The 15,047-nt window shown below is 47.6% G+C and overlaps 2 protein-coding genes across 2 annotated transcripts; both read left to right on the forward strand.

The window, feature by feature from the left end:
- Window positions 1-499: 499 nt before the first annotated feature.
- Window positions 500-1,696, forward strand: HD556DRAFT_1397518 (uncharacterized protein). The gene is made up of 2 exons (XM_041303727.1): window positions 500-1,169; window positions 1,224-1,696. The coding sequence occupies exons 1-2, from the start codon at window positions 730-732 to the stop codon at window positions 1,426-1,428; spliced, it is 645 nt and encodes a 214-aa protein (XP_041156607.1). The 5' UTR covers window positions 500-729; the 3' UTR covers window positions 1,429-1,696.
- Window positions 1,697-1,726: 30 nt separating this feature from the next.
- HD556DRAFT_1397521 (WD40-repeat-containing domain protein) lies at window positions 1,727-4,265 on the forward strand. Its single transcript, XM_041303728.1, has 7 exons — window positions 1,727-2,889; window positions 2,948-2,971; window positions 3,025-3,204; window positions 3,262-3,417; window positions 3,469-3,573; window positions 3,637-3,780; window positions 3,836-4,265. Exons 1-7 carry the CDS (start codon window positions 1,822-1,824, stop codon window positions 4,253-4,255), a joined length of 2,097 nt encoding a protein of 698 aa, XP_041156608.1. The 5' UTR covers window positions 1,727-1,821; the 3' UTR covers window positions 4,256-4,265.
- The last annotated feature ends 10,782 nt before the right edge of the window (window positions 4,266-15,047 follow it).

Consider the following 15,047-nt stretch of genomic DNA (forward strand, 5'->3'; position numbering starts at 1 on the left):
TTTCGGCTTATATACCATATCTGAACTCTGCATAGACTTCATTGTTTTGTCTGGGATGGAAGAGACTGGTTTATTTTCAGCAAGTAAGTTCACTAGTGTCGCAGCACCTTGTCACGGGCGTCGCGGTCATCACGGGTGTCGCGGGCACTATGTCGCAGCACCACCCAAATATGAAAAGAAGGTGCCCGCGACAGATCAGTACTAGTGTCTAGGCTCGTGACCAGCCTGGCGTATACTACCACGGATACTTGAAGCTTGAGTGGTGTAGCCAGCTGGTCGATCTCGGAGTGGCGTGGCAGGCGAAGCGAGGAGTTTAAAATTTGATAGGTGCAGGTCGTGCCGGAGGTAGTTCCGATCATATAGTACAAGTTATGCGTCTGCTCTCGCTCAGACTGTACGCTATATATGTGAGTACGAACGAAATAGTTTGCGTTGTTAACAAGTAATGTTACCCAAAGCGGCATACTGGCATCTGCCGAATTTCAAACTCCTCGCTTCGCCTGCACTCCGAGATCAACCAGTCGACTGGTTACGAGTCTAACTAGTTACTAGTGCCAGAATGTCATTCCAACTCAAGCTAGCTTTCTGTTATCGATGGTTTGAGCAACTGTGTGCGAGGCCGCCTGGCAAGGACAACAGGGCTTAATCCAGCACATTTATAACTACTATTATCCTACTAATGCAGCGCCCTCAACATGTACCTGTACAAATTCCGAACCACTACCAGCCATGCCTGTGTCTGGACCACATGCACCTAATACGTCACCCACCTCTGCGGCCGTTGCACCAGTACTATCCATGCAGAGCTTTTTGCCTGCCGCTGCAGGGAGTATTCCGACATCTTACCATTCGTCCCCATCCTCATATGTTGTCATCAACTTTAACATACCCTCAAGCTCACTCCTTGCTTCAGCTCGTGATCTAGCCAGGCTCAGTGATGCGGCACATGCCAATCGATGTGATACTGTGCAGGTCAGTTCGTGTGCCCCATCCGACACACTTGTCACACACTCACTCTCAGCAACCCAGCCAGTCGTTGCTAACCGGAAAGAAGTTCGGACCACTGCCGCCACTCAAGTACTCACTGTTCGGTTCGTGCAGGGTCCAGACGTGTCTGATTGTCGACTTTCAAATTTGAAATCTAAAGGTACCGACTCATCAGTAGCAAGGTGCGCCCACGATATTAATACACATCTTACCAAGCTCCTGACGCAGTAAAACAGCAGCAAAGTTCACTTCGATCATCCTCAAAATCATCGACGACTAGAAGGTGAGGGAGCTATTAAGGGAATGTACATGATTGGCAGAGGGTGTACGGCTATGGGTGTGTTTGATCATCGAGTGATGTTGGGTGGTTTTGCGCTACTTGGAGATTGGCGTTTTGTGTACTTCTTTGTAAGTTGTTATTTATGCAATACCCGAGTCTAATTATCATAAGCTCTAGGACATCACTGGACTCCTATGCCATGCCAACATATAATCTGCCCTGCTACACATTCGTATGCTAACCTCGAGAAGCTCTGCAACTCCGGAGCAAGATAGAGTTAATGCTAGATCAGGGACCTTACTGGAGAGAACTAGCATCTTTGAAGCGAATCTAGGGCACAACACTAGCCTCAGGCGCATAAACAGAATCATATTGGTTGTCGACTTGTTACAATTGAAGATTGAAATATAAAGGAACCAACGCATAGCTGCAAGGCGCCTATGATATTAGTGATACCATATCTTGAGCGCCTAGCAGCATAAAACTAAGGATCCCTATGACAATCTCCCCGTGAAGTCCACTTCGATCATCCTCAAAATCATCAACTTTTAGAAATGGCGCAGCTCATTCTAAATCCCACACCCTTTCGATTGTTCGAAGATTATGCACAACACGATGAGTACGGTTTAAAGGATAGACTTCGCACAAATGCAATCGCAGTTTCCCCTGACGGGCGACGCATGATCACGGCCTCGTGGCATATGGTTCGTCTGTGGGACATGAAGGAAGGTATTCTGTTGAAAAGGTTGGAGGGACATTCGTGGAGCATCGTGAATGCATTGGCAGTATCGCGAGATGGGCACATGATAGCAAGTGGTGATGAACAAGGGATGCTCATCGCGTGGGATTTAAACATCGGGGAATCTCTCACTCAAGCCATCAAAGCCCACTCCGGTGGGATCCCATCGCTGGCCTTTTCTCCCGATAGCTCAGTGTTGGCGACCGGGTCAAGAGACGGAACGATAAAGCTGTGGTGCACAAAAACCTGGGAGCTGCTGGGAAATCCAATCACTTGCGGTCATAACTTTCAAAAGACAAATGTCCGCTGCATCCGGTTTTCGCCGTCTGGCGAGCTTCTTGCGATTGCAATACAGAACACTATCAAAATCTATAATTCGGGCACGAGAGAACGCGTAGCAAACTTCCTAACCTTTAAGGGTCCCACTGAAACAAGCAATGTAACCAATGAATCACACAGTAACTCGCTTGCCTGGATGCCCGATGGTACACGGCTTTTTACAGCGGGTGGTGCCACGGATCCGACCATACGCGAGTGGGATACATCGACCTGGACGCAGGTCGGTGATCCCTGGAAGGGCCATTTCAAGAATATTCAGGCCATTTCCCTAAACTCTAACGGCACTCTCCTTGCCTCCGCATCTGATGACAACCGTATCCGACTCTGGCGTGTCTCAGATCGACGAACCATTGTCGTATTCAAACACCCTAGCGAGGTGCAGTGCGTCGCCTTCTCCGCCGATGACAGGCGAATCCTCAGCGGAGACCAGGATAAGAAAATCTCAGAGTGGCTAGTATTTGAGGACGCTTTGCCAGAGGATCGTCCAAAGAATGTTCTCAAGGATGATTCAAAGGATGACCCCAAGGAGCAGCTAATGCACCAGGTAATTTACCTTCATTTTTGTGCCTCTTCGTCATCTAAACCTCTCTTTTGATGCTAAGGCCCAAGCCTACTCTGATTTCAAGGCATGTTCTCACCCTTTATCTCTTATATTGTGATACGAACAGACTGGATGCAGGTCCTCACTATGAACTCGGACGTTCGAAATGCGTGCATAGCTGGTGATTTGCGCGCCGCTGAAATAGCGCTAGATCAAGAGATTGACAATGATGCCTTTAATTACACATCCTATGCCAACCGCGCATTTGTTATGGCACGAGAATCTTACTGGGACCGCGCGCTCCATGATGCAATTAAGGTAAACAACTTAACCATCATGTTCTCCTTACAAAGGCTAACTTTTATGGTGACATAGTCCGTCAGAATTCAGCCCTCGTTTTCAGGCCATATTTCCAAGGGCATTGCCCTCTGCGGGAAAAGGCAAGTTTTGGCCGCGAGGACAGCATTTGACCTCGCGTCAGCGTTCACCAACGGAGATTTGAAGAACACTCATTTCCTTTTCTTGGTCAAGGCAGGTAAAAAAAATCTTACATCATAATACATGCTTCATTGCGATTTTCAGACCATCGCGTTGTTTAACGCGGGTGAACATGAAGAGGCAATGCTGCGCGTCGAAGAGCTAGCTATCTCTCCCGATGTCGATACTCTTGCTTGTCGTGTCGTAGAAGTGAGCATCGTTTATTTGACGAGGTAGTGTACTTGCACTGATCTCTCTGCTTTTCCGTATCAGGCCTCTCTACGTGTTCGACTAGGAAAAACAGCCCTTGATAACATACGCTACAACGAAGCTGTTCACCACTTCACTGCCGCCGTCAATGCCAGTGCTTTTTTTTATAAATTGGCAATTCATTCTACATACGAGGAATTTGTCATAGTATGTTGATATGATGCAACTGAACAATATTGTGCTTACCTGCTTGTTTTTGCAGCTCTTTGGTTGGGACCTCGAGTCCTTGTGGCAAAACGCGAACCAGCAACAATGTCAGGCACTCTTTAGGGCGGGTAGAATTGGAGCAGCCGTAGAATCTTACCAATCCACCATGGACAAAAGTGATGAGGAAACGAAGGCCCGCCTAAGTGCTTGGTTTACTGGTAAGTCTTCAGTAATACCGTCCAACCTAATAATCCTGATCCCCAACCGCACTTTACTTAGCTCTCCAGTAAGAACTAAGTGTCTTCTATGCTTCCGATGGATGCGCTGCGCTCGCAGTGCGCGGCTACTTGTACAGTTCAAACACGGAGTTTTGAGCAGTTTTCGTTTGCACCTTGACAGTATCTGCACTACTTTTGATCTGAGAACTCCGAGTCGTAGAATAACACCTAGAATGGCTGAAGAAATGACAACCTAGTTCCTCACTATTCGGTTTGCCAGAACGCAAGTGCTACATAATCAAGTCAAACGACATCTTGTTTTGGTTCACACTTTTGAAGTTTTACATAATCAGTCCTACTGCACATGTCACGTACGCATCCGTCGTAGCATACAAGGCGCTGAAGCTTTGAAGCTTGAGCTTGGCGCGGACGTGTGATGCACATGTCTTTTGCTGATCACACAATCTCGAGTCTCGTTCAATCGCGCGCCACTGGCAGGCAGACAGTGAAACTCAGACCATTATCAAGAGCGTTCCACTTCGTCTGGCTCGAATAGGCTGACGCGATCTAAGATGTGCTGGTCCGATTGTCCAGTGATCGCTGACATGCTTAACTATAATTTACACTTGATAATTGACGTCTTCATCTTGTCTAGACGGCATCGCTCCCCATCACTCTTGAGTTTTATCATCGTCACTGTTCTTCGTCATCGTTCGTCATCGTCCATAGCACTTTCCTTCTTTATATTCGTCACGTGGATTACATATATAATACGCACCTTCTTCGTTCAGCCATACCTCAGTCGTTGTCTTCACACACTGAGGTATGGTTCATTGTCTCTTATCTTCCCGCCGTCTCTTACTACAACTTCATAGCGTGTTTCGTATCTTAGGTACTAGCAATGATTAGTCGTTGTCTTCACACACTGAGCGTGTTTCGTATCTTAGCTTCTAACAGGTTATGAGCCGCGATTTCTGAACGAAATCTTATCGAGCTATATACCGCCACGCGCCCTTGTTTCAGCGACTCGCTGTAACATTTTTCGTCTTTCTTCGACATGGGAAAGCTCGACCATATCCCAGAGTTGACTGGACCCGATACGTACTTTGCGTGGAAGCGTGAAGTCTCTTATGCCCTTGGTATCGAGGACCAGTGGTGCCATGTCACGGATACTGTGGACCCAGATGATGTTCTAGGTAGTGCATCCTATAAGCCCGCCCCGGTTAATCCTCTACTCCTGACTGCTGATGAAACTAAGGCCATTCGGGAATGGCTTATCAATGACCTTAAGGCCAAGTCCATCATCACGCGCCGTCTCTCCACTTCCATTCAGCAACTGATCTCAACCAGTCACAAGGTGACCGCTAGAGACGCTTGGAAGACTCTCGAGGACCATTTCGGTCGGGTGGACATGGGATCGCAGCATGTCATTCGACAGAGCATATATGCGCTCCAAATGAAAGACGCTGCTGATGCATCGAATTATGTAGGGCAACACTCTGTGCTGCGCGAGCGTATGCTCCGCATGGGGGTGGTTTACACCGACGCCGAGGCAGTATTTCAACTTCTTAGAGGTCTACCTCGCACAGGAACTTGGCCACAATTCAAAGCTCTCTTAACGCTGACCCTCCCCATGTCCACACCCGTTGTCACTGCTGCTGCATCCACGATGACTACTGCTTCGGCATCTACGGCTGCTACTGCTGGAACTACCACCGCCGTTAGCTCATTCTCCCTCCCCTCTGGCTCCACCTTCGACACCTGCGTTGCCCGCATCTCAGCAGAAGCTGCTCGTATCATCGACGAGCATTTGCTAGCTGGCGGGGCACCGGGTTCGGAATATGCGCATGCTGCCACTTCATCATCTTCTTCCACGACCACCGGCAATATTAACAGCATCACTGGACTTCGTAAGCATCGCCATAACCCAGAGGGAGTCTTTTGCACCACCGTTGGGTGCAATAAGGGAGATCACGACCACGCGCATTGCTACGCAAAGGGCGGCGGGATGGAGGGCCAAGCTCCATGGATGAAAGGCAAGAAGAAGGAGAGAGAGAAAGAAACGACTGCCGCTGCAGTCATCACTCCTCCTCCTCCCACACCAGCTGCTCTACCTTCCTCCAGCGTTATAGCTGCTTTTGCTGGCACTGACATCGCAGCTGAGTCATTTCTCGCGGACCTTTCATGCGCCTCTATCGTCGAGGCTCCCGATGCTCCCGATGTAGACACGACAGTCCTTTCTTGCATCATCACTGCAGGCTTTAATACAATTCTCGATTCAGGCACTACGACCACTCTCATCCAAGACCGTTCTTACTTCTGGTCTTACTCTACTGCTGACGCCGTTACTGTTCGCACTGCGAACCACGGCAGCTTAAGTACCTCTGGTCATGGCGACTGCGTCGCTGTATTGACAATCGGTAGCAGCAAGCACCGTGTCCATCTTTCAAATTGCCTGCACGCGCCCTCTGCGATGCTGAACCTGCTATCCGTAGGTTGGATGCTCAGTAAAGGTTGGGATTGCATCTTCCGAGCCTCACCACCTCGGTGCGAGCTTGTGTACAGGGGAACTGAACTTGGGGCAATCCCCATGGCGAACAATTTGTGTTACGTCAATCTAGAGTTCTTACCTGCCCCTACAGCCAGACTCGCGAGTCCCCACATCCCGCCGTCTCCACCTGATCTCTCTGCGTTCGCTCACGTCACACCGTCTCTCGACCTATGGCATGCGCGTCTTGGCCACATTGGCGGAGAAGCTGTTCGTCGACTCCCACTCTTTGCCTCGGGTGCGACAGTGTCAGCAGACTCCATATTATCGAAGTGCGAATCCTGCATTATGGGGAAGCATCCCCGTCGTCCTCATCCCCCTTCCTCATCTCCCTGGGCTGCTCACTTTCTCGATCTCATCCACTCCGATCTATGCGGTCCAATTCCCGTCCTCACACCGCACAACAAACGCTACTTCATCGTCTTCCTCGATGATCACACGAACGTCTTGAACCTTCAACTTCTCTCCTCGAAGGATCAAGCACTTGATGCCTGGCGTATTGTGCGTGCTCGATGGGAAACGCAATCCGGACGACGTGTTAAAGTTTTCAGATCGGACAACGGTGGTGAGTTCTTGAACGTGGCATTCACTTCGGAACTCGAAGGGGCTGGTATCATCCGTCAACTATCCGCGCCATACGCACATCAGCAAAATGGCAAGGCCGAACGGGTAATACGCACGATTGAGGGGAGGATGTATGCCATGCTCCAGCATGCTCGTTTACCCCGCGCCCTTTGGGGCGAGGCGGCGTTATGTGCGGCGTACCTTTTCAATCGCATGGAATCACATGCCCTTCAGCCTGTTATGACTCCATACGAGATGTTACATGGCACGAAGCCGGACATCTCACATCTTAGGGTTTTTGGGGCTCGTTGCTTCATTCGGATTCCACCCGAACTGCAGGAGAAACTAGGACCACGCTCTCGTGAAGTGATATTTGTGGGGTACCCCCCAGGTGTTAAGGCGTGGCGTTGCCGTGACTCAGTCACTGGCACGTTTTTCAATTCGTGCGACGTCATCTTCGACAAAAGCTTCTCTAATCGTCCTTTCCCTGTTACAGACAGTGACGACGAAGATGATGACTATAGTCCCACGCCCACCTTTGTTGGCCACGCTCCCCCATCTACAGCTCCAATCGTCACACCTCCTACTATCCCTATCAGTCATTCTGCCGCACCTGTCCGTCGTTCAGCTCGATCTCAAAATCCCACTGAACGTGGTCGCCTCTTTCAAGCACAACTGTCACGAGTACCTCATACGAACCATTATTCTTTTCTGAACTCTAAGTCATTTAAGCGCTCAGACAAAGCGCCTGTCCATAAGAATGTATTTACGGTTGAAGATGTGGAAGAGGATGCACCTGTGGTTGCGTCTATTGTAGAATTACCTAACGAGCATGTGATTGAGTCACGTGACTTATCGGAATATGCCGGACTAAACTTTATACCACGTGCACCTGATGCGATGTTCCAGAACCTGTCGGTTGCTGCGGCACGTGTTATGACATCATAGGTTATATATAGAATCGTACGATACTGGCTCTTATTATTTGATTGGTAGTTAGTTTGAACTCAGCTTCAGTCTCCGACTTAATATATGTATATAGGTAGCTAGTTTGTAGTCGGTAGTTCTTTAGTTCAAACCTCTCGTCTGTACATTGTGTACCAGCCCAGACGTACTTGCTCAATTCTATCTTCTTATTTGGTTTATCTTGTTGTTTGAGTCCTAGTCTCTGCCCAGCGTTAATTCGTTATTGGGTTGTGACATTAGGTTTGAACTATAGGAGACTCCGACTCTTGCGTTACACTCTCGCACTTCTCTTTCTTTGCCTGGCTATATTGGAAGTCATCCATATCGTCACACAAACAAAGCCGTTTATCAATTACTCTTTGACCTCTCGCTATTACGTGTCTCCAACAGCATATTGCCTCGGACGCACGTACTAGTAAGACGTTACACGTTTTCCATTGCCCGGTCTAAACAACCGCGACCAGTCGATTTTCGAAAACCTTTCCCTTGCTCATTTGAGCGTCTTCGTACTTTACACCGTTCGTAGTTAGTAGTCCTATACCAGGCCCTGCCTTACATTGCAGCCGCCAGTATACGGAGGTGTTGACGACATTAGGTGTCTCGCTACAACTTGGAGTGCTGGCCCAAAACCCTGCCTGCTCCACGTTACTATAGTTTCCTTTTATGAATACCCTTTTCTTCATACGCACGTAGGCATCCACTTTGAGTAAATAGCGGAATTGTCTAGTGGTTATGTATTGAATTTGACCTAAGAGGATTTAGAGGCATTCCCTAGTGAGACTCGCACTTGTAGGCTCCGGCCGGAAGAGTGATAACTTGTCCTAGGTTTGCACCCTCGAAACGGAGATTGCAGTGACCCTAGTTTTTCCCACTCAAACGGGTATAGTTTACGTACTCCCGTTTTATAGTTAGTAAAATAGAGGAAGTGTCAGTGTGGGATATTACCAGAACCCCTTGACCCTGAGCCAGTGGTAGATCCGATCAGATATCGGGGACCGCTCAGTTTTCCTTTACATAGACCTTTTCACATTGATCTTTATCACCATTTTCCTTATCCGGAGTAGCCCTTACGAGCAGCTACTCAACGACATCAGTGAATCGGGTTCCAGAATACAACTGGCACGATGTCGTCTACTTCTCGGATTCCATGCAAGTTCTTGAGAGATATTGGCAATTGCTGGTTCGGTGCGAAATGCCGATTTAGCCATATCTTCGAGTGCAACAACTGCGGAGAGAAGGGCCATTTGGCCAAAGACTGTCAAAAGAAGATTCCGATTCAGGATCAGAAGGTACCACCGAAGTGGTTCACTGAATGGAGAGATTCGGACGTTGGCAGAGAGTTTACGGGGAGACCTCCGAAATGGTTCGAGTTTTGGTTGTCAACAGATATGGGCAAAAAGATCGCCCTGACAATCAAAAAAGAAGAAGCCAAGAGGTCGGTGGGGGCGCCCAAGTGGTTTACAAGGTGGTTGACCACGGAAGGCGAAAAGAACGAAAAAGGAGCGAAGCCAAAGACCGAGGGCTTAGATCCTAATAATAAATACTCGATCTTATCAAACTACGCGGATGTCGAAGAAGTGTTTCTCAAAATGAAATCAGAACACTTTTACATTCCCGTTACACTGAAAGGAAAGAATCGGCAAGCCGAAGTCAAAGCACTGGTAGATTGCGGTGCTTCGACACTATTTATAGATAAAAAGTTTGTGGAAAAGAAAGGGATTTCGTGTCGGAAGTTGGAGAGACCGATTCCCGTTAAAAATATTGATGGCTCGTTGAACGCAGCCGGATCGATGACTCACTTTGCTGAGTTAGGTCTGAAGATCGGAAACCATGAAGAGGAAAAAGCAGCATTCATGGTTACAGACCTCGGCAATGACGACGTAATTATTGGAATTGATTGGTTAAGATATCACAACCCGGAAGTAGACTGGAACACAGGACGTTTCTCTCTCACGCGTTGTCCCGTTAAATGTATGACAAAAAAGGAAAAAAGGCTACAAAATCGAGAAAATAGAAAAAGCACTTTGCCTGATCTGATTCCGACAGAGGATGACGATGATGAAGAAGACCCGAAAAGGGCACGAGTTGAAGTGGCAGAAGATGAGGAAGATCCAGTAGAATGGATAAGATATAAAGCCTCGGTTGCCACGGAGCAGAAGGTTGCAGAAGAAGCAACGAAGGTGAAGAAATCGGTTGAAGAGATGGTTCCCGATTGGCTTCACGATTACCTGGGAGTTTTCTCAGAAGAAGAATCTAAGCGCTTCCCTGAAAGAAAGAAATGGGATCATGCGATAGATCTTAAAGATGATGGCGATCTTCCGCCGAATGCGAAACCCTACCCTTTGTCACCCAAGGAGATGGACACTTTGAAAGATTGGTTGAAAGCTGAAACTGCACTGGGACGTATTAGAGAGTCACAATCCCCAGTGGCAGCACCTTTCTTCTTTGTGGCCAAAAAAGATGGCAAACTTAGACCGGTAATGGACTATAGAAAGCTCAATGAGAAGACGGTTAAAAATGCGTACCCGCTACCGAGATCTCAAGATTTGATTGATGCTTTAACCGGTGCCACGATGTACTCCAAGATGGATGTACGATGGGGGTATAACAATATTCGCATGAAAGAAGGAGACGAGTGGAAGGCGGCCTTCAAAACGCCGTTTGGTCACCATGAACCAACCGTAATGTACTTCGGTTTAACGAACTCCCCTGCCACGTTTCAAACGATGATGAATGAGATATTCAGAGATCTAATTGATGGAAAGACCGTAGTTGTCTATATCGATGATATTCTTGTATTCACAAATGGCGATAAGGAGCAACACCGGAAGGTTGTACGTGAGGTACTGAAACGACTAAAAGAAAATGACTTGTATCTGAAGCCTGAAAAATGTAGTTTCGAACAGTCAGAAGTCGAGTTCCTCGGGTTGATAGTGGAGAAAGGTGGTGTTCGGATGGACCCTGTGAAAGTAGAAGGAGTAATGAAATGGCCGGTACCTAAATGCGTTAAAGATATTCAAGCATTCATGGGTTTTGCCAACTTCTACAGAAGATTTATTTTTGGGTTCTCGGACATTGCTAGACCGATGAATGATTTATTGCGAAAAGATGTCAAATGGGACTGGACGGAGAAGCAACAGGATGCTTTCGATGAACTGAAGTCAAGGTTTACATCAGCTCCGATCCTAGTTATGCCGGACGTTGAGAAAAAGATGAAAATAGAGACCGATGCTTCTGATTATGCAACTGGAGCGGTCTTATCTCAACTGATGGAAGATGATATGTGGCATCCCGTAGCTTATTATTCGAAGTCAATGAACGATGCGGAACGAAACTACGACATCCATGACAAAGAATTATTGGCAATCATTCGAGCGTTGGAGGAGTGGAGGCACTATGTGCAGGGAAAGCCTCACCATGTGGAGATCTGGACAGATCACAAAAATCTCGAGTATTTCATGACGAGCCAAAAGTTGACAAGAAGGCAAGCCAGATGGAGTTTGTTCCTGGCGGAGTACGAATTTACGCTCCAACATAAGCCTGGTGTAGTTAACGATAAGGCGGACCGTCTATCTCGGAGAGAAGACCACAGGGGGGGGATAGAAAACGACAATTCAAATCGCATTTTGTTAAAACCGGAGTTTTTTACTTTAAAAGCTGCTAAAAGAGGCCAAGTTCTAGTGCAAGGAGAAGAAAAATTGCTGAGAAAGATAAGGCAATGCACAGAAAAAGAGCCCGAAGTAGCTAAAGCGCTGGAAACGCTAAAAACAGCGCCGGTACAATTGCGTAGAGGAGTCGAAGAGTGGAATGTGGAGGATGGATTGGTGTTATTCCGAGGACTGGTTTACGTTCCAAATGATAAAGAGATCCGCCGAGAGATATTGGAGTTGTTTCACGACTCTCCACCGGCTGGACATCCTGGACGTGCCAAGACCTTAGAATTAGTTTCCAGAAATTATTGGTGGCCTTCAATGACGAAGTATGTCCACGACTACGTAGATGGTTGCGATCGATGCAGACAAACAAAGGTGTTCCCGAGTAGACCAACCGGACCCCTGCAGCCAAATGAGATTCCTAGTGGACCTTGGCAAACGATCTCTTGTGACCTGATAGTGGACCTGCCAAAAGATAAAGGATACGATAGCATATTTGTGGTGGTTGATCGATTTTCGAAACAGTCACACTTTATTCCCACCACAAAAGAAGTAACCTCGAAAGGGATTGCTGATCTATTCCTAGAAAATGTATGGAAACACCATGGAACACCGAAGAAAGTGATATCGGATAGAGGAACACAGTTCGTTTCCAAGTTTATGGGAGAAGTGTCAAAAAGATTAGGCACGAAATGGTCAATGTCGACCTCGTATCACCCCAGAACGGATGGACAAACAGAGCGCGTTAACCAAGAAGTCGAACAGTACTTGCGCGTGTTCACATCCTATAGACAGAATGATTGGGTAAATTGGTTGCCAATTGCGGAGTTTTCACACAATAACTCGATAACCGCTACTGGGCACACCCCTTTCAAAGTTCTTTATGGATACAACCCCGATTTCACGATACATCCAAACTCCTTGTCCCGAATTCCTGCAGCAGATGAGAGGATGCAACAAATGAAAGAGGCAAAAAATGATGCAGAAAGTACCCTCAGAATCGTGAACGAGAGAATGAAAAAGTTCTACAATAGAGGCGTTAAAGAAGCACCACAATATAAAATTGGAGACAAGGTCTGGCTTGACGCAAAGAATATTAGGCAAAGACGCCCGAATGCGAAGCTATCAGATAGACGCCTTGGTCCTTTTGAAATAGTGGAAAAGATTGGAGAATTGAACTACAAGTTGAAATTGCCAGAAGGATATGGCATTCATCCAGTTTTCCATGTGGAATTACTTTCACCGCATTATGTCTCAAAGTTGATACCTCATGCCGAAAATACCCGCCCACCACCAGAAATCGTCGAAAAAAGAGAAGAGTACGAGGTGGATGAATTGTTGGACAGTCGTATTTATAGAGGAAAACTACAGTATTTGGTCAAATGGGAAGGATACCCAAGAGACGAAGCGACTTGGGAATCAGAAGATAACGTAAAGAACGCCCCGGAAGCTATCGCATATTTTTATGAAAAACATCCAAAAGCACCAAAATCGCAAAGAATCAAGGGATCATTATTTAAATCAGAAGAATTCAAGGATTGGAGAGCACGCAATATTCGCCCTAGTTTCATTCGCGATGACGCTCATCCTAGAGAGGGGGTAATGTCACGAGTACCTCATACGAACCATTATTCTTTTCTGAACTCTAAGTCATTTAAGCGCTCAGACAAAGCGCCTGTCCATAAGAATGTATTTACGGTTGAAGATGTGGAAGAGGATGCACCTGTGGTTGCGTCTATTGTAGAATTACCTAACGAGCATGTGATTGAGTCACGTGACTTATCGGAATATGCCGGACTAAACTTTATACCACGTGCACCTGATGCGATGTTCCAGAACCTGTCGGTTGCTGCGGCACGTGTTATGACATCATAGGTTATATATAGAATCGTACGATACTGGCTCTTATTATTTGATTGGTAGTTAGTTTGAACTCAGCTTCAGTCTCCGACTTAATATATGTATATAGGTAGCTAGTTTGTAGTCGGTAGTTCTTTAGTTCAAACCTCTCGTCTGTACATTGTGTACCAGCCCAGACGTACTTGCTCAATTCTATCTTCTTATTTGGTTTATCTTGTTGTTTGAGTCCTAGTCTCTGCCCAGCGTTAATTCGTTATTGGGTTGTGACAACAACTCACTGCTGACGCTGCCCGTCTCGCTCGACAACGAGACTTACGAGAAGCGCGCATTCAGGGCATACCTCCTGCCGATGGTCCCACTGCTCTTGTGCCACCTATTCCCATCGCCACTAAACCCATCCTACTACCCGCACCATCTCATCCTCTTGCACCTGATGAACCCGCTGATGACGCTGCCATTCGTATCGACACCGAGACCGTCGGTTTCCCTCATGTTCTCGCTAACCTCATCGTTAGCGAACAGGCTTGCACCTCGATTCGAAGCGACACTCGCCGTAACCCTCAATCTCCTGGTTACAACATGAAAGTCCCTCCCAACACCTATGACGAGGCCATGCGTCGTTCGGACAGAGATTCATGGCTTGCAGCCATGAAACGGGAGATGAATCTCATGTCGGAGATGAGTGTTTACGAACTGGTTCCTCTTCCCACCAACCGGAAAGCCATCGGTTGCAGGTGGGTACTCGAATTTCGCGAAGATCAGAAAGGCGGGTCGGTCTTCAAGGCAAGATTAGTAGCGCAGGGATTTTCGCAGGTGCCTGGTATCGATTTCGGGAAGACGTTCGCGCCCGTTGCTAAGGCAGCGTCCATCAGAATCATCTCTGCACTGGCGGCCCGTAACAATTGGGAACTCGATGCATTCAATGCGAAACGAGCGTTCTTGTGGGGTAAACTTACCGAAGACGTCTACATGCGTCAGCCACCCGGTTTCGAGCAGTTTGCGGACAGCGGTGGGATTCTCGTGTGTCATCTCTTGTCCTCACTGTACGGCCTAAAGCAGGCCGCCTATGATTGGTATGAACTTTTGAGAGAGGTTCTCACTCACCTAGGCTTCCTTCGCATCGAGGCGGACTATGCGGTCTTTGTCTACGACCATGTTAACAGTGACGGAGAGAGAATAGTGTGCATCATCGCGTGGCACGTCGACGACGGCCTTGCCGCAGCAAGCAACCGTCCATTTCTCGTCTCGATTAAGAGTCAGATCGGACAACGCTTCGGCATCACAGACCTCGGGCCCGTGTCGAAACATCTCGGGATCCAATTCGAGCGTAATCGCACTACGTGCGAACTCTGGATGCATCAGATGGATTACATCAACTACCTCCTTGAAGAGCACGGGATGCTTGGATGTAATGCCGTCACTCTCCCCATGGACCCTCACTTTCCGTTTGGACGTGAC

This window comes from Suillus plorans (genome assembly GCF_016647745.1).
Source record: "Suillus plorans strain S12 chromosome Unknown HD556scaffold_58, whole genome shotgun sequence".
Classification (NCBI taxonomy): Eukaryota; Fungi; Basidiomycota; class Agaricomycetes; order Boletales; family Suillaceae; genus Suillus; species Suillus plorans.